At 43.3% G+C, this 18,545-nt stretch overlaps 4 protein-coding genes across 11 annotated transcripts; 1 reads left to right on the top strand and 3 right to left on the bottom strand.

The window, feature by feature from the left end:
* Positions 1-87: 87 nt before the first annotated feature.
* Positions 88-4,004, bottom strand: Gnmt (Glycine N-methyltransferase). Of its 2 annotated transcripts, XM_076813748.1 has the most exons (5): positions 3,774-4,000; positions 2,033-2,391; positions 1,132-1,267; positions 921-1,041; positions 88-833 (listed from the first exon to the last, which is right to left on the bottom strand). In XM_076813748.1, exons 2-5 carry the CDS (start codon positions 2,364-2,366, stop codon positions 531-533), a joined length of 894 nt encoding a protein of 297 aa, XP_076669863.1. In that variant the 5' UTR covers positions 2,367-2,391; positions 3,774-4,000; the 3' UTR covers positions 88-530. The 2 variants fall into 2 exon arrangements, with proteins under 2 accessions (XP_076669863.1, XP_076669862.1); XM_076813747.1 differs by having other exon boundaries at positions 921-1,267; positions 3,774-4,004.
* On the top strand, positions 2,724-16,249 carry Hdm (meiosis specific with OB domains hold'em). 5 transcript variants are annotated; one of them, XM_076813739.1, is made up of 9 exons: positions 12,133-12,402; positions 13,234-13,337; positions 13,412-13,543; positions 14,369-14,637; positions 15,016-15,238; positions 15,315-15,431; positions 15,526-15,685; positions 15,765-15,972; positions 16,047-16,249. In XM_076813739.1, the coding sequence occupies exons 1-9, from the start codon at positions 12,377-12,379 to the stop codon at positions 16,239-16,241; spliced, it is 1,434 nt and encodes a 477-aa protein (XP_076669854.1). In that variant the 5' UTR covers positions 12,133-12,376; the 3' UTR covers positions 16,242-16,249. The 5 variants fall into 5 exon arrangements, with proteins under 5 accessions (XP_076669857.1, XP_076669854.1, XP_076669858.1 ...); XM_076813742.1 differs by lacking the exons at positions 12,133-12,402; positions 13,234-13,337 and adding an exon at positions 2,724-2,961; XM_076813743.1 differs by lacking the exon at positions 13,234-13,337 and having other exon boundaries at positions 12,133-12,586.
* LOC143369604 (zinc finger protein 706) lies at positions 4,453-6,854 on the bottom strand. 3 transcript variants are annotated; one of them, XR_013085450.1, is made up of 4 exons: positions 6,512-6,854; positions 5,766-5,910; positions 4,703-5,657; positions 4,453-4,669 (listed from the first exon to the last, which is right to left on the bottom strand). XR_013085450.1 is itself a non-coding variant. In XM_076813754.1 (3 exons), exons 2-3 carry the CDS (start codon positions 5,907-5,909, stop codon positions 5,568-5,570), a joined length of 234 nt encoding a protein of 77 aa, XP_076669869.1. In that variant the 5' UTR covers position 5,910; positions 6,512-6,854; the 3' UTR covers positions 4,453-5,567. The 3 variants fall into 3 exon arrangements, 2 of the variants coding, with proteins under 2 accessions (XP_076669869.1, XP_076669870.1); XM_076813754.1 differs by having other exon boundaries at positions 4,453-5,657; XM_076813755.1 differs by lacking the exon at positions 6,512-6,854 and adding an exon at positions 6,210-6,327 and having other exon boundaries at positions 4,453-5,657.
* Positions 8,466-12,806, bottom strand: Alphasnap (Alpha-soluble NSF attachment protein). The gene is made up of 5 exons (XM_076813749.1): positions 12,597-12,806; positions 11,939-12,138; positions 11,606-11,871; positions 11,350-11,523; positions 8,466-11,215 (listed from the first exon to the last, which is right to left on the bottom strand). The coding sequence occupies exons 1-5, from the start codon at positions 12,683-12,685 to the stop codon at positions 11,066-11,068; spliced, it is 879 nt and encodes a 292-aa protein (XP_076669864.1). The 5' UTR covers positions 12,686-12,806; the 3' UTR covers positions 8,466-11,065.
* Positions 16,250-18,545: the final 2,296 nt, after the last annotated feature.

An 18,545-nucleotide genomic window follows, 5' to 3' on the forward strand; every position in this document is an offset into this window, starting at 1 on the left:
CTCTCTCTCTCTCTCTCTCTCTCTCTCTCTCTCTCTCTCTCTCTCTCTCTCTCTGTGTACATGTGGTGAATGAATCCTTCGACACCGTTCTTTTCGTTTCATAATATACATTTACTGCCATCTCCTCGAACTTACAATGAAATCCGCGAACGATCGTCGCCATCGCATTTATGAAAAGTAGAAACACGAGGGAGCCGTGGAAGGGCAACAGGACCGGAAATGTTCTCGTCGTGATGCGTGTACGTATATGAGAGAGCATATAATATATAATAACGCGTGGCATAATTTCACGCCGGCGTACAAGACCAAAATAAAGGAACGTAAGAGTTTACAACGTGCATCATGAGGTACTTAGGTCATCGTCGGAGGCGAGCGCGCTCCTCGGTATCGCTTGGAGCTTGAAACTTGAAACCCTCCTTCGCGTGCCGTCGCAGACGGACTGGAATGACCCCGCGGGGATCGTTGGCGCGCAAAACGAACGATTCCCGAAAGCTGAACATGGCCCAAGATTCTCGCGATCCCTTTCCGCCTTAGGCAGGCTTCTCTAGCAAGTGGATATAGAAGCCAGGAGTCTTCACCTCCTCTAAACGCTTGAAGTCCGCGTAGATGGTGTGCTTGGCCCTGTAATGGAACGCCTCGTCCAGCATGTCCCTGAAGATGTTCAACCGATGGGGATAGTAAGAGAGCCTGAACGCGTGCTCTTGGTTATCGTTGCCGTCGCTGTGGTGCTCCCCGTCGCTGCTGTCCCGGGACATTATGTAATCCAGGGTGACGATGGCTGGCTTACCAGAAACGAACAGCACGGAGGTTTTGGTATTCGTCATATGCGGGCTCTGGAATGCAGCGCAAACGTGCCTTTAAATGTATCGAACCAGTGGTTCCAATTCGCCAAGCTCGCGGGCCTCGACGTATCTACTCACATTATAATATATGCACTTTGACGGCAGACTGCCGGTATCTACGATATGATCGTAATTCCTGTGGTCGATGAGCAACAAGCCACCGGGTTTCACGCAGCGCTCAAAGTTCAGCAATGCTTGCCTGTGATTAAGAGAGGGAGTTAGAAGAATACCGAGCGTGCGATAAGTCTGCGGAGGCTTGGAGGAAGTAGTACAGGATCTTTTGCTATACCTCTGCTCCCGTTGGTCCCCGAACGTGTCCGGCATGTGGGCGAAACTGTTCCCCAAGCAGATCACAGCGTCGAATCCTTCCCCCATCACGTGGCTGATGTCCTTTGGCAGGGTCAACCAATTCGCTTCCTCGATCACTAGAAAGAATCAACGCAGGAGAAATGACTGTTAGGCAAGTACATACTTGTAGCGTTAATTCTCACGATACGCAGAACAACGTGGAAGACTCGAGGGGCAAGACGATTGACCTGCGATAAGAGGCATCTGTCCTACGCTACCATGGAACTGTTACTTTCGCGCGCGATAAGCGATAAAGGCGAGCGCTTTTACAGCAACCGTAAAAATATGCAGACTCTTTATCTGCTCGCGGTTTCACAATGATTTCGTTGCCCTCGCGAGAGAGGGCAGGGTTTCGTGTCGGGCAGAAATCTTCAGCTCCGGAGATCCAAGCTTTATCGCGCGAGGACAATAAGCGATCGTTCTTGTATCGCTGTTTTCGCTCTTCTGTGCTGATCCCGCGAGAAATTTCGCTGCAGCGAGGAAATTATCTCGAGAGTATTGAGATCCGCACGGTAACGGAGGTCTCAAAATAATCGACGTTATTGCTTCCAAAAAGATCTGGCAAGCCTTTGCAAGCGACACCTAAAAATATTTAAAGAAATCCTGTATCTTCGTGTACCAAGGAGCATAGAGCTCATTATTCCAAAGTTTCGGGAGAAGATCGAATCTTTTTCAAATAGTCTAGATACAAATCAGAAGATGAAGTTCAAGGGACTAACCTCCCGAGTAGCTTATCGTAGTAGTGCCTTTTTAAATTCACCGTTAAATGGCCAGTCATCGCTTCTTTCCCCGTATCAGATAACTTGTTACAACGCTGTTTTATACCCCAAATGAATATTTACCCCAGTTATCGAAAGCTGGCTCCTTTCGGCGCTGCCATCTAGCTTGAAGAGCGTATTTCAGCATCTTGTCCGAAGCGTCTGCGCTGACCACGTCGAAGCCCTCCTCGAGTAGCATCACCGAGTCGACACCAGTGCCGCAGGCCACGTCCAAGACCCTGCGGCACCCTTTAGCCCGAAGTAATCCCACCAGGAAATCTCGATAATTCTGCGTCCTCTGCTTCCTGTCGCCGATGAAAACCTCCCACAGCTTGGCCGCCTTTCCATCGGCGTACTGATCGCGGACACCTTCAGCAGCTGCGCCGAGAGACCGAGTACGAAACACCGAGTCCACCATTTCTTATCGTTCCGGTCGAAACGAGCTGGAAACAATCAGGTTTGTAAGAAAATTTGCTTCCTGTCGAAGCTTACGCTATGTGGCGCGGGGTTAGGTGTTGAACCGAATGATTAGAATCGTATCGAGTTCCGTGGGATTGTTTTCAGACGTTTCTATATAGTCGAGGAATGACCCGAGTTATTTAACAAGTTGTAGAGTGGAATTGTTTGGGAGAGGATTCATCATTCATTTTTTATTTCCCTGCAACAAAGTAGTCACCGCGTTCACCTTTTATTTACAGTGGCGATTCGTGCAGGAATCGAAGTCAGATGTTACTCGAGTTCGATTTGGAACGATTGTCAATAATTGTATATCCGAGAAGCAGAATTTTCAGGGAATGTCAACGGTCGTTGGCGATACCTAGCGAATATACACAGCAGCTAATGGATCTAAGAAAAGAAAACAATTCCACTATCATGTGCCCCCTCCCAGGTCAAACAACTCCGCGCAAACAAGTTCCTTGTATCTTGTGTAACCTAAAAATTAACTCGATGCATGCATTCATCCACGTTCAACGCTCCCCACGACGAACCCGTCAACGTATCTCGCAAGCACGGTAGGTCGGAGAGAGATGCCCAAGGTCTTCGTGGAATTTAAGTTAAACATTCTCCGATTATCGTACTATTATTCGAACGCGGACAAAACGTATCCGGTGTCCGTAAACACGCGCAGCGTTTGTTTTCAAACGGTCCAATGCATCGAAGATTCATCGAGTCGAAGTTGATACTGCTTTCGGTGCGCAATTGGAAGTTCGTTGATGTAGGGGGATATCTTTTAAGACACGCGTAACGTGCCGAGACAGACGGTAATTCGGATTAATGGGTATTGTTTTTCAATTCCCTTATCTGTTATTTAAATGATTGGCAAGAGTTTACGATTAGATTATCGCAGGTCATTACGAAATTCCAGTGAATTATTATCAAAGATGATCTAACGGGTCACTCTAACGTCACATGGGATTCGAAATAGTTTAGAGATGTTGCATCAAACGTAGGTACACTTTCCTGATTATTAACAGAGTTCCCGACTGTAGGTACTCCGTCGTAACGAATTTGTCTGTTTCCACGTAAATCCCACTATGTATTTTAATATACCACCGCGATAAACTATTTCGATAGATCGCGTTGCTGAACAACCGATTAAATAATTACGTTGAAACGACAAGTTTAATTCAACATGCGACGGTTTTACGAAATATGCTCCCCTCCCTGTGTACATACCGCGTTTTCTACCAATTCCATATTGTATTCGCGAACGAACTGTCTTACCAAGATGAAACGAGAGAAAGGGTATGATTCGTTTGAAAGGAGAAAAAGCGGGGTGTGATTCGTTTGCAAAATATTAGGGAATAAATTGTGTGCGTTGTACCTTGCGATAAAGTGAAACGTAGTTCGCTGCCTCGTAGAGCCCCAGGAGAAGTTACGGTTAACTCTACTCGTGACAAGAGACGAGCGAGTAGAGTACGTCACGGAACAGTCTCAATGAAAGTCACCGAGATATTCAATTTTGGATCGCTAAGGAAGGAGATGAATCACAAGAGGCAAGAGCCGGTGAACACTCTTCCACGGGCTGTACCGAATACACTGAGGCGGCCACAGACCCGTAGGTATATAAGGGCCTCCGCGTTTGCGCTGTATGATGTAACTTTCGAGGCGGCTGATGCCGTTGACAAGTAATCGTGACGCGGCAAGAGCGAATAAAAATCCGCGGACTCGGAAAAAGTGGTGAATTTTCCTGACGTCGACAGTTTCGTCGATCGCTGCCACGTGACACCTTTATCACCGTGTCGATTTCTACTTATTCTTTATCGTTATCGCGCGAGCCGGTCGAACCATTAATAACTAAGGATGAGGAAATGGGGAGACAAGATTGCTTCGTAACGATGTAACATCGTATTTTCAAAATAGAGCTCCCAATCGAAATTCGAAGTTAAGGGTGGAAAGATAATACGATCGATTTTATAGAGATAGAGTATCAGGGATTCTGATAACGCGTCACGATTATGGACCGGTCGGAAATGATTCCGGGTGAATAAGAATATCGCCGGTTTGTGGTGTAAAATTCTATAATTACTTTATCCGAACAAATTACATAGTATGCATACTTATTTCTAAACTAAATACGCGCTAGGAATTCCTATAAACCCCCGTCAATAGTGAACACTGATCAATCCATCTGTAACATGAATCATTTTCTTGATCTTTCAAGTATCCTTTGAAATACAGTACGCACCGAAACATTCACGAGTACGCGAGAATACGATTCTTCACTAAACGCTAGTACATGTACGGTGTAACACAGTATTGTGTAACGAGCTGCCATAGATTCTTTTCTGTGCACGAACGCAGATGTACAGAAACGAAGCTAAAGTATAAGAAAAATCAATGATAAAACTTCTGTGGACTGAGCTACGCGATACAGTGTTTCAGTCGTGTAATATTCTCATTTAGTAAAGTAATTAACAGAGACATTGTAAAATGGCAGTTTCTTGCTCCTCGTACGTCTTCTTCGCTACTACACGCAACTCGCTAATGTTCAAAAACCGTGTAACTTTAAACGAAATGCATTCGATCTAAATCCCAACACGAGAACGTCCGAAGAAACAGCTATTTTCGTGCTTAGAAAATACGGTACAAACAACGTTCGATCTTTGTATTGCTACGTTCTTTTTCTATTAATCTCTGCTCCATTAGTGTACGCGATCGGTATGCCCTCTCTACTTACAGAAAACACAAGGTAATCCGTACTGTTTTACTGCCCTTGACGTTGAAGTACATACAAATACTTGGAATCCTTTTTGCTAAATCGATTAACTTTATTTCTTAGCAATGTACATACTCAAGTCACTTTTATGCTTAAGTGAGAACTCAGCGATCGTGAATTAAATGAGAAACGCCGGACATTATCGGAAAAGAAGTTAGACTGTTTTCGCCACACAAGCAAGTCATTGATAGTGTCGGAATAATTTTGAACCGTGCACGATGATCCATTTCTTGACTGTGCAGTGGTTCGTTTTAAACGCTAACAAGGTTCAATTTATAATTTCATTTAGGACTATATAGCGATCAGACGAACTCTGAACTATATCACTTTTGTCGTTCGCGTTAATTTTCCTTCTCTGCTTCATCCCCCTGCTCCGCGCCCTCGTGGGAGATCGCACTATCATAGATTCTTTAAGTCCTCTGGTAACTCGTTCTTAGGATGTTTGTTCTCAAAGTGTTGCTTGTAAGTCTTTGGGTCTGGCATCTGCGCCTGTTAACAGATCATCGTGTTACAAGTTTCCGCGCGTCACGGATGTTAGGTGGAATAATCTCCTACAAGTTTCTGAGCGGAGCCGAACGAATCGAAATGCAGGCTTACCTTGCAAATCGCGCACACGTGTACTAAAGCTTTCTGCGCAGCCTTCTTCTGATCATTGGCACTGTGTCCCTGCTGCTTCTTTACCTTCGCAGCTTTCTCCGCCGCCTTAGCTTGTGATTGGATCCTTTGTTGTCCACGAGCCATTCTAGAACAACCATAGCGTTACTCACCGAACATCGCGCACCACGCTCCTATAAACGACAGAACCGCGCCTGCTCTTACGCAGGCCTAGAAAGGTACAAGTCGAATGTAAATACACTGAACATTGAACTACGATTTAGAAACATGATCGGCGTGCAGTTGAGGTATTCACGTGAGCGTATTAATCGACGGTCTCATTCTATTATTTCGTCTGCTCGGTTAGTATGAATTCCATGTTACTTGGCACGGAGCAACAGGATTGTATCCGAGTAGCCAAAGTGATTGTATTTCGAAAGTGCTCACGGGCATCTGTGTCGTGCATCTTCGTTCGACCGCGGTGTCTTCGCTCCTTTCTCTTTAACGAGACTATTATTATGTACTTTCTCTTCTGCCGAGATTACTCCGCGACATTCTACCCAACCTGAAAAATAGGTGACCGAAGTGCCAAAGATTGCTCGGCAGAATCGTTGCTGCTTCGTCCCCGATTACCGCGTGCGTATCGAGCGGGAACATACGAGGCGCGAACGAGCTGGGAAGAAACGCCAGGACGGCGAAGAGGCGAGCCCCCGAAAAGCATACGGGCCGCGGAGCAATGGATCGCTCACCTGTCCGGGGATGAACGTGTTGGAACGCGTGATCCCGCTGCCACCTCGATGATCCGGGGCCCGATTTTCCTCAGTCACGAACCGAGCAATTTTATCTGCCTTGTGTTTCACTGCACGGTGGAGAATCGTTCGTGGCGGGCTCGCGTGGAGCAGGAGCGAGAGGAGTCAGCTGAACGGACAGTGCTCGGGGCACATCTGTGGAGGATGAGCGAGGACGAGCGAGCTTCGATCAGCCGCACGTGAAGCACTGCCTTTCGAACCAGAATCGTGTCGCGTACGAATCGAGGGAGCAGCTCCGCAGCAGCGTGTAGAAAGCGCGATCATCATCGATCGTGGTAGGCTCTCCTCTTTTTCGACTGCAAGTTTATTCCACGGTTGGGGGAGGGGGCGTGTTGAGGCTTTTAATCGATATTTAAATGTTGAGGCATATTCGGGTTCAGTGATCGCATTTTTGGACACACGAGGAGCGTACGCGCTGCGAGTGTGTGCGAACTTTCTTCCAATGGGGAATGTGCTTCCCGGTGGCTCTTTCACCGTATTGGCTCGGGATTATTGCCAGGCTTTTGAATGTAATTAGGTGTTTCACGGGCACTGATGAGTTTTCTGGGTTAATAGCATTCGCTCGTTCTCTGGCGATTAAGTGTTTTGGTAATTATGTGGCAGAGAAAGAGTCTGCTTGTATGGTTGGTCTAGGGACATTTGAAACTGTCGTTAAGTGCGTCGGTTTTATCGAGTTCGATGCGAGTGGATTTGTAGGTGCGATAATGTAACATATGGGGGAGGGAAGTAGTTTCGTCTGTATGTACTGAATATTAGTACGTTCCAGTTTATAGTAGATAGAATTATGGGGAATGGAAAGGATTACAAGGCTTAGGTAGGGCCTCAGAATGTGAAAATGTTAATAAATAAAAAAGTTTTTGTAATGTTCTACAGTACCAACAGCGAACTTACTATACAGGTATCGCTACTAGATGACTGTAGCGTCTTCTTCGAGACTGATCTTACGCGGATCCTGCAGGGCACTTGTTTTATTAAAAAAAAAAAATATATATATATATATATCTGATAAACTGGCAAAGCCTTAATAAACTCTAACAATTCTGTACGAAGACTAGAACCTTTCGATGCACGGACTAAAATTCTTAAATAAATTAAGTATACTTTCTCCTATGAGCCTTGCAGCTAAATCACCTTCTTCAGAGAATTTGAATATCGTGGAAGATTAACGGGGTAGATTATGCATCCTAGGAACTGCACCTGAATATACGAATTATCCGTGAGAATCAAGTGTCCACAAGTGTCACATAAGATATTTAAGTCATTCATAAAACATTTAAGACGTCTTAATAAATTCTATTCTATACTTCGTCGATGGTTCAAGTACGTTTTCATTCGAGAAGTCGCCCGAGTTAACAGGATCGTTGGATGTAGATGGAGGTTGCACGACCGAGGTGTGCGAGAGAGAGCGCGAGCGACAGGAATGGCGATAGGTGGCGTGTGCGAGAGAGAGAACTAGCGCGTGCGATAAGGATAGAGATAGGTGGTGTGACTAGCGTGTCACTAACTTTGATTATGCAAGCCTGATACTTTAGAGCTTCTGGTAGCAGGACTACACAATGCAAGGAGGTCGCGATTAGAGTGAGAGGGCATTCTGTTTAGAAAAGGACAGAGATAGGCGGAACAGCAGGTTTCTTTAGGACACCTAGCCAGGGAACGGACACTCTCTCACGTTAGCAAATACTTCATATCAAACAAAACATGCACAAAAGACACTGCAAAAAATAGTCAAGGGTCCATATTTGCGAGAGAACTGTTAATCATTGTTAGAAAATTTCCTAATTCATTGGAGAACCTGAACACGCAATAGGCAGCGTTGCGTTTGCCTGCGAGCCCGAGAATTCTTTCCAGCTAATTAAGTACAGGGAAATTAATGGGAAAGTAATCACACGTCAAATGTGGATTCGTATCCAATAACTTTATTTACAAAGTAAATCTCATAATATGCGATCCACTATATGCGCAATACAATACGAGAGAGCCTGCAACCATGTCCCTTACGTTGTTGCTGCCTGTTTTAATATTACATAAAAAAAGGGAGACGACTACGCATGCTTCGAATGAGTAATTTCACTTGGAGAACTCTACCGCGCATTGCCTAATTCGCTACCATCCCTAGAGCCTGAAGAATGCGTACGAGTGTTAAGTTATATTATTGAATAATACGTGGAACACTTTATAAAACGGTTACCAGCGTCTAGATACATTGTTCGCTGCTGTACTGCCCTTATCATTATTAAAAGCGGGGTCGTAGCTTTTCAAGCGTATCAACGATTTGCCATTAAAAGTAGTGTCTGCTATACGTGGTGCTGTGAAGTCTGCCGAAACCCGGTGTTATTCTAGCCAAAGTGTCGCATATATAAAACTCGCCCCACCGTGGTCCGGTGTAGAATGTCCCGTTTTAATCAGTAATTGAGAAACGAAATGTACACAACATACCAACAACATCCAATATGTACAGGGAAATAAATAAATCTTTACACGCACGGCCGAAACGGGTCACGCCGTTACGTTTCCAGAGTATCCATTTCGTAATCAAGCATCTCACTCGCGCCGAGTTTCTCCGCTGCGCGAAGAGAACGCCCAGCAGAATTTCGAGCGAGGAGACCGCGAACCAAGCATGTACAATCAACAGGAGAACGCGAAACAGAACGATGGAATATTACGATGCATGTAGAACACTTGTTCCTCCGTCGCAAACAGTGATTCGTACGCAACAAGGTCGAGAAGATCGGACGTATACAATTACACATACTCTTTTCGCGTTACTAGTGCACGTCGACGCATCGTAGCGACCAGCTTCTGTCGAAGCCTGAAGGGCTAGATCGATAAGCTTTAATCAGCTTTGGCTCGCGGATTATTCGAGCCACGAAAGAATGTAGTCGCTACGGATGTCTCCTTGAATCGTATAAAATGCTCGAAATTAATACAGTGTAAGTTGATCAATGGGAAATTGATTTTCTTCGCTGATTAAAAAGAATTAGAATTATCAAATTAATGTACATATAAGTGTGACTATATATAGGCATTGTGGAAATCTATACAAAGAACTTATTACGTGCGGAAGATCACGCGATTTAGACGCTACTTCTTATGATACGTCTAGGGTCCTGCGATTTTCTCTGATGACGAACCGAAATCGAACGTTTTTACAATTATGAGTGTTTGCTGAAGAGAAATAATGATGCTTAAATTATGCGCATCGAAAGTAACGCTCCTCTCCGTACGCTTTCCTGTGTATGCAACGTTATTTCTATTCCTACTTAACAGTGAAACACTTTTATACATTGTGTGATGCCTATATGTGTATCGAAGCAATTTCAACTGGTTTTAAATACAAAATGGTGCGGTTATAGATAGAATGTATAATCATCAAACAGCATTAAATCAACGTGAAATAAAATAAATTCGTATACGACGCTTTAAAGTCTTCCAATCTATACACGCTACTTCGAATCTACGTCTAAGTACAAATATACATCGATCAAATCAACCGTCAACATGGGAAGCAATATAAGTACGTGCTTTAAATTAGAAAAAAAAATAGTAACGGGGAAAGCTTACGCAAAATATTGTTCCCGGTTAAATTAAATGCATGTCACGATCATATTCCCTTTTCGCAAACTAATTTTCACCATCAATGAACCGTGAACGATACTATTTCCAAAGCACTACATTACTGAAAAAAAAGATAACAATCGATACTATATGTGTACTTGAAATTCGAGATTAAATACATATGTTTATAACGAGTTCCCTACGATGATGTTTGAAAGAAAATGAGGAAGCCTCGATATTAACAGAAAGTGCCATGCTTCTTGAAGTAGGCATTATGCACGATCGTATTCACTGGTCCGATACTCTGGCAGTGTAAAGATAACAACTGACTATCATCTTCTTGCAACAATTCCAGAGAAACCATAAAGAGAAAGTAACATTTAAAGCATATAATCGAAAGTGAATGCTAGCTAGAATTGTTCGTTCCGCAGCCAGCCAATAAATACGGTAAGAATCTTTAAGATGATAGATCTCAGGCTGCACCACATCTACCGAAGTTTCCGAACTCATGAAAATCATTCGCGTTTACTCTCGATTATTCATTACGTTCGTATGCGACCAAATTAAACTGCACAAAGCTATGACCTTTTTTCGGCGAGCTATTTATATAAGTATGAATATCAACAGAGTCCCAATATTATTTGCTTCTATGTTTATTCGTATGCCCAGTACATCGGCAGGATTTAAGTGAACGTTTTAGTTAAAGTTCTTTATACTCTTTGATGACGATACTCTATGAATATACATGATAACTAAACCGATGAACATGTAATAGTTTGCTAAGAGTGCAAGTAGATGTTATGAAAAATATATTTGGGTACAAAAACGAAACTACTTTACAAGTTCCACTGAAAGCAGGGTACGACTTAAAAAAGAATACATATAGAGTTGGATTAATAATATCATCGACAGGAAATAGCACAAAGAAGGAACGACCGATCAGCGTAGATCCGGGTTATCGTTAACTTGCTTTTTAATACGCAATAATACTGTCGTGTACCATTGATCCAATCGTGAGATTGAATCGTATTCCTTTACCGCCTCTGTGAAACCTTCGAGGTGTTGCTCCTCGAGGTGTTCTATTAGTGTCTGGAATAAGAATTAAAAGCGTCTACCGTATCAAAACGTAATGCCATGTTACTCTTTAGTACGTTCTGATTTCTGGCAGCATCTCTCCGTCTCTCGTTTCTATTGTTAATTAGAGAAAGTTATTTATCTCGTACCTTTATCAGCTTGCACTCCCTGGAATCTTGGAACGCGGGATATTGTTCTTGGTAGCGTTCGATTGCGTGTTGCGCGTTCAACACATCCACGCATAAGTGGCACAGCGCTGCTCGGAAGAAGTACTCCTTCGAGCTATATTTCAATAGAGAACTTTCTAAAGACGCGGAAGCAACCTGCGAACGTGGAAAAGCAAATTTACGTAAGCACTTACATTCAAGAAACAACCGAGAACTCTATCAACGTACAGCAACTTACCTGTTCATAAATTTGAATAGCCTTATCATAGTTTTCCAGTTGCGCGGCGTACTGCGCAACTTTCAAAAGACACTTATTGGCAGACGAATTGCTTTCCTCTCCACGAAAATAGTCAGCGGCCTGCTCGTAATGATGAACGGCTCTCTCAAGGTCCACAGCATCGCTTTCGTACATCTCGGCTATGTTCTGATGATGCTTAGCTGCCATTGTAAACCGGCCCATATCAGTATAAATTTCAATCGCCTTTAACAAGCAACTGATGGCCTCTGCGGAATAAAGTGGAACCATGAAATCGTTGCCCCGATTCTGCCAAAAGCGAGCCTTGATTATTACCATTGATATTCGACTTCTTGAAGCAATTAGATGCGTCCACGTAACTGCTAGCCGCGTCATGGCGGCTGCCCGCCTTCGTATGCAGGTCTGCCGCTTCGTAGAAGGCGTTCCCAGCTGCGCTCCATTTCTTTGCCATTTTGAACATATTTGCGGCGCGTTGGTAGCATTCTACAGCCTCCTCGACTTTCGACGACGATCCACTGTAACATGACGGTTAAACACACGAACAACTGAAACTGCAATTCCAAAGTCTGATGCATAACACAAAAAAACGTGAGTCATTCGTTAGTCGGAAAGCGGGAGCGCAATGATCGAAATGAAAAATGGAGAACTGGAGGCAATAATTACCACGAAATTACTGGTGCGTCGATAATGAATGCTCGCGCGATTTCTCGCGACGCATCCTAATTTAGTTTTGACGGGCTATATCGCGACTCAATGGCAACTGTTACATATAGAGCACAGTGGTATGCGCATGTAGCGAGCAGTCTGTTGAACGAGGCACAAATATCGCACAGACGGGAAATATGTTTTTATCGAGGCCGTAAAAACGCGGAACCGATCCGATCGATCGACGAGCGTAAATAAATGATGGGACTGGGAGATGTGGCAGATTCACTGCCGGACGAGTTCAAGCGAATGGATGTGGTAAACTTACCCGAACAGCGAGCCGAAGAAACCCTTCGAGTTCAGCTTTTTCTCGGCCTCGGCCAGTAATTGCATCGCCTTCTGCTCGCTGTCAGCCATTGCTCCTTAAGACCGTGACACGCGACAACTTTGAAAAAAAGCCCCTCAAATCATGAACCCCGTCGCGAAAAAGTTCACCTCCCACGAACCGACGTCACTAAAGTCAATGAAAGTGAATCAAGTGTCATCGCGTCAGGGTTGCCAACTTGAAGGCGCACGCGTAACTTAAGCCACGTTCGCAACGCAGCTACTTTACAATATTGATTGCCGACGATCGGTCGTTTGCCAATTAATTCGAAATTCTTATTGGAATATCAAGAGGCGAAATACATTTCGCTTACGTTAATGAATATTTATCAGACGTATGAGAATCGGGAAGAAGCTTACTCGATAAGAATGGATTAGAAGGGAGTACATATCCGATTTAGAATCGACGTTTTGAATTCAAACGTGGTTGGAAAAGCGCGCGAAGAATCATTCTCCGATTGTTGGAGGAACGGAGCGCTGAAAGTGGATGGTGCTTTCTATTTGGCAAAGAATTTGCTGCAGAGTTTAAGTTAAAAGGAGAGTCTTTAAAACATCTTTAAAACGATGTCGTGTGTCCACAGGCAGGCGTTGAGCTCTTTGCAGGCCGGCACGCAGAATGCGCTTGTAATCGGCATTATCGTGAATAGCTTCAATATAAAAAGCATCGATGCCACGAGAACGAGATGTATGGCTGTGTTTTTTAGGGAACGTTTAATTAACGTATACATCGTTTTCAAAGGTTTTGAATGTCTGTTTTAGTTAATCATGGAGAACGGGGCGTATGGACGTTCACGTTACGCGATTCCGAGGAGGATTCTATAAACGTGACTGTATGGGGCAGCGTGCAATTCGTGAAGAAGTTGTCTTCGGTGTTGCATATTGGTAGTGTGGGTTGGTATCGAGTTTGGAACGATTAATGCATATGTCTGTTAATCTTACAATTTATCAAAATTGTGTATATGGGTTAAGTTTGATCTGGCTTAGATGTAATGGCAGCAAATTAGCTGAATCTCGTCCATTACATCTTATCCTCCAATCATTAGGCTCATACCACTGTAGCATTGTTCTTATTTTTTATTTAAGAGGTACACCACTTTGGATTTAAAAAAATAGCAGCTACCTTTAAGATTTTTTTTTGAGAAAATGATGAAGAAAATTAAAAATCTATAACTAAGCATTTATTATACAACTATTGAAGTACACAAAAAAAAGTTTGTTTGTTTCCTTCGAACAAAATGGCGTCGCTGTGACCGGTCGTCGAAACGATGATTTCACAAACAGTGGACAGGCTAACGCGTACAATTTTCATCCGATTCGCTTGAAACTTTGCGAGGATCTTTTCAATTTAACATTGTAAAGAAATATATAGCGGTTTTGCGATATATTAACATAATTTTTATTAATAAAAGATTCTTAATTTTCTTTGTCATTTTCTCAACAAAAAAAATCTTGAAGATAGCTGATATTTTTCGAGTCCAAAGTGCTGTAACCCCTTAAACGAGGATTAAGGAATGTAATAAGGATTTATTACTATTATAAACAGTGTGTCCTGGAAATAACTGATAGTTAGACTTCAATTGCAATTGGACAACCCCGTATATACATATACTATAAATTTGATAATTGATAAGATTAACAGACGCATTTCGATCTACACCTATCGAGTTGTATAAATTTCAACCGCTAACGCTTTGAAAAACATTGAACGACTCACAGTGGAGGTAATCAATCCGAAAGTGATGGAGCGCCGTCCGGAGGACAGGAACGAATTCTTCGTTCCGTCGGTGTCCAGCCCGTGCAGCCTGACGGTAAACGAGGGCAACGCGCTGGTGCAAATTCACGACGCACCAACACGCGCAACATACGAACCGTTGCTGATGCTCCCGATTAAGAAGCTGACCGAGCTGCGAACTCTGAAAAGCATTTTTGAGAACCTGGAAGCGCTGCGCGATCAATATGTCGACGTCTTGGTCGTCGTTACCTTTGTACGTCTCTAATCTCGGGTCCAAGTATTACTAGAGACGTACGTCTCTAATCTCGGATCCAACGGTTACTGTAATAGGAGTTTTGCAATAGTAAACTAAGGGAAAGATGATATTGCAGGCAGGGTCGGCAGAGCAGATTTTTCCCGAGTTCGGGGGGAGTACAGATTAACAGATCAGGTTTCAACAGCTTAAAATTCAATAGCATCTACGCAAACAAAACATAAAGAATGGCAAAGTGCCTATCAAATTCCCGAACGTGGAACTCCACGCACAGCACAATCTCAAGTGTGGAATATTCCACAAATTCCACACGACTCACGCCGACCCTGATAGGTTTTCTAGATAAACGTATGGCTGTCAAAGGTTCATGTTCGATAGGTCAGTGACATTCGTAACGTGATGACGAAGGACGCTAGAAGCATACGGTTTCGGAATTTCGAGGCAGCGGATGGATCGACGGGCGAGGTGGTGTCAATGGTTCTCTGGGAGAACGAATGGATCGACAGGGCCGCGTTATGGGAGCCGAAAACCACCGCGCTCTCTCTCACCGATGCCCGCGTTGCTTACGACAATTTCCGCAAGAAAATCGTCCTGTCTATAGGTCTTAGCTGAAACATAGTGGTCGGAGATACGATAACCGAGACTTCATAGAATGCCTCGTACTTGTAAATTTGCAGCCAGGAAGACTCTGATCACCGAGAACCCTAATGTACCGCAGGCGATCGCCATTAGAAACTCCGTGAAATGCCTCGACTCCGATGTGATGTCCGAGAACGTCTTTGTCACGCCGAATCGTAAGAACAGGATCGAGTTACTTGCAGCGTATATGTCTGTAAATGGCGAAGGAAAATTCTTCCCCTCCCTACCTTTGTTCTTCTTTCCAACCAGCGGACACTATTACGGCTGTGATGACCGTGCAGGATATCTCGACCAAGCTAAACAAAAAGACGAAGCAGGGGGAGAGGCTCCACTTCGCCTCGATCTTGAAAGGTTACGTGATGGACATAAACACGGAGAGCATAAGTCCCGGGATAATATCCAATAGATGGTTCACTTCTCTTGCTATTCCTTTAATTAAAGTCGACGTTTAGCCGCGTCCATCAAATATTCCTTTCCGTTTCTCACAGCGCGGTGTGCAAGAGACATGTCGTCAACGGCAACGACTCGTGCATGGATCTCGAGTGCCCCTGCGGGAATGGGACTCGTCCGCCTTTGAACGTAACGAGCCTTAATCTAAAAGTAAATCTGAAGGACGACACGGGCTATCTTATCGGCTGCCGATTATTTGGGGACGCAGCCGAACGCGTCCTCGGTTGCACGGCTGCACAGTTCCAGGTTCTTAGTATTACGCACCGTGTGCTACATCGATCATGTGCCGCCACATAATTAATCGAGTTCATGAACTTCAGGCTATGAAGTTTCCGGAACGCGAAGGCCTGAAATGGAAATACGCGTTGGAGAAATGTGACATTCGTTTGCACATACTTGGACCTACATCCGTCTTCCCGCGTGCCGTGTACAACATTCTATCGATCGTTCGAGACGAAGATGAAGACGATGCCACGCAGCCTCTCGATGAATGCGCCCACATGGACGATTACTGAACACTGTTCACCATTTATAGAAGCTGTTAAATTTTGTAGCACTTAACAAAGCATTCCGTAACTCTGTGTCTTCACGTTAATAAATAAGCATTATTAAATAATTAGAAAATTTCTAGACTAACGACGAAAGAATAAATCAAACTTTTAAGTTGCATCCGTGTAGACTTCAGTGGCGTATATAGTGTGAACAGTGCCTAGGGCAAGCGTATATATAATTTGCGCCCCCTGCCCCTCCAAAGCATATCATTCTGAAGTATATTATTTAGAATTTAGATAATCCTTTTAAAAAAATGGAGCTGAAGGGAGAAAGTGACGAAAGTTGGGGGCAAATGAAGCCAAAAAGCAGGGCCGGCCCCAAATTTTTGCACCTGTTTTCTATTTAATATGTTTTGTCTTTACGAGGTACAATTTAAAAAAGAACTACATTTACATTTTGTTTATGTGGGAGTTGGATTCCTTTATTATTAAGTGTGCGATATAGTTTTTTAGCGCCTCCTTCGGCTGGCGCCCTTATGCAGCAAGTTTTTTTCGAAGCTTCTCTAAAGAGGTATGCGAACACACGAATAACAAGCGTAAACTACTGACATTAACCATTCAAACAAATTCATTCAAGAAACTGTTTCTTTCGGCTTTTTTGCGCCCCCCGGCATTAGCGCCCAGGGCACCAGCCCTACTTGCCCCACCCTCGATACGCCTCTGATAGACTTCGATCAGCTGATTGCTAGACTTATGATTGGTCGTGAAGAATTAGTAAACATGACCATATGAAACGTGTTATGCGAATCAACTGATGTATATTGTCTCGTTATATTTGTCACAGTTTTGTTGAAAATGGAAGCAGGTGATTCAACGCGGACAGACGCCGTCGAGATTATAAGGGAGAGCATTAGAAAGCTCACTTACGTGGAAAGGAAGGAGCACCGTATGAACGTGTTGACTAAGAAACGCGTGGCTTTGGATGGTATCTTTCCCTATTCGTCTTTTACAACGGAATTCGTTGTGGAAAAGGCGAAAGCCCTGAGAAAGAGACCGTTACCAGTGAATGAGTACCAACAGCTGCAAATTGCTTTTCTCCAGGTTATGATTACAAAATTAGTCTCGCCAGAATGTTGAACGAATAGCAATGTTAATTATCATTCCTTGACAGAGCGAGGAAAACATCAATTCCTTTTTAAGAGTAGACAATGCGTTATTCTCTCTGGTCCGTGATTTCTCTGGCCACGATCCGGCCTTGCAATTGTGCGCTATCAATTGCTGTTGCAACGTGGCGCTTGGGAAGGCCAAAGCCTGCGCCGCATTGGCTAAAAGTATCGCGCCATACCTTATTAATGAGTTAGATACCTTGAACTATCCATTACTGGTGGGTTATTAGCAAAATGATATAATAAATAAAGTACATAAACGTGTAGGGTAAAGTAGCCTAATATCACAACCTCTCCTAATATGAGACCCCCAGCTTATCTCTGCTACAGAACTCTTGAATGTCATAGCGATGCTATTTCTTTACTAACTAACCGTGTTGTTTTGTCCACACAGTGGCATTGTAATCAATTGAACATCTTAAGTAAATACCTCTAAAGTGGTAAGTGTGTGAATGATTTTCCCAAATATTGTTGTATAGTACTTGGAATGGAGTTTAAGACTTAATAGTTGTATAATCTTAAATGATGAACTTCGAAGCTACTTAGTAGTTATCATGTTATTGTTTCCAAATATGAGATCCTGGAAAGGTCTACTGATGAGAGTGAACTTTATTCTTCAGATGTGCTGGGTGAACAATGGGTTAAGTGTACGTATAAAGTGTTACGATAGGCGTGATAGGCCCACGAAGATTGCGGTAGTAAAGAAATAGATTTCACATGCCGACTTCTTAAAAAAAGAAAGAAAAACTAAATTTCAGGAAAAAGCAAACTGGGTCTCATATTAGGAACCCATATTTCTTATCTGTGTACTTGAATGACTTTCGTTTTTATTTTATTATGAAGAAACCGAATTTTTGTTATAGTGCTTCCCAATAGGTTGCTAAAGAATATATATTCTACTTTTAAAACGTGTATCGAATTTTAATAAAAGTGTTCTCAGTCAAGAGTTATAATGTTTTTAAGAAATGGGTCTCATATTCGGCTACTTTACCCTAGTATAATCGTTTACTATCTTTATAACTAGGACACGTGTATATGGACGGTGGGAAACTTAATTGCTGGAAGCGATAAAGCTTTCGAAATTCTTCATGCGCAAGGCTGTTTAAAGTATATCATATCGTTACTGCGCAATTGCGATAATACCATTCTACCTTCGGTAGTG

This window comes from Andrena cerasifolii, chromosome 6 (genome assembly GCF_050908995.1).
Source record: "Andrena cerasifolii isolate SP2316 chromosome 6, iyAndCera1_principal, whole genome shotgun sequence".
Lineage (NCBI taxonomy): Eukaryota > Metazoa > Arthropoda > Insecta > Hymenoptera > Andrenidae > Andrena > Andrena cerasifolii.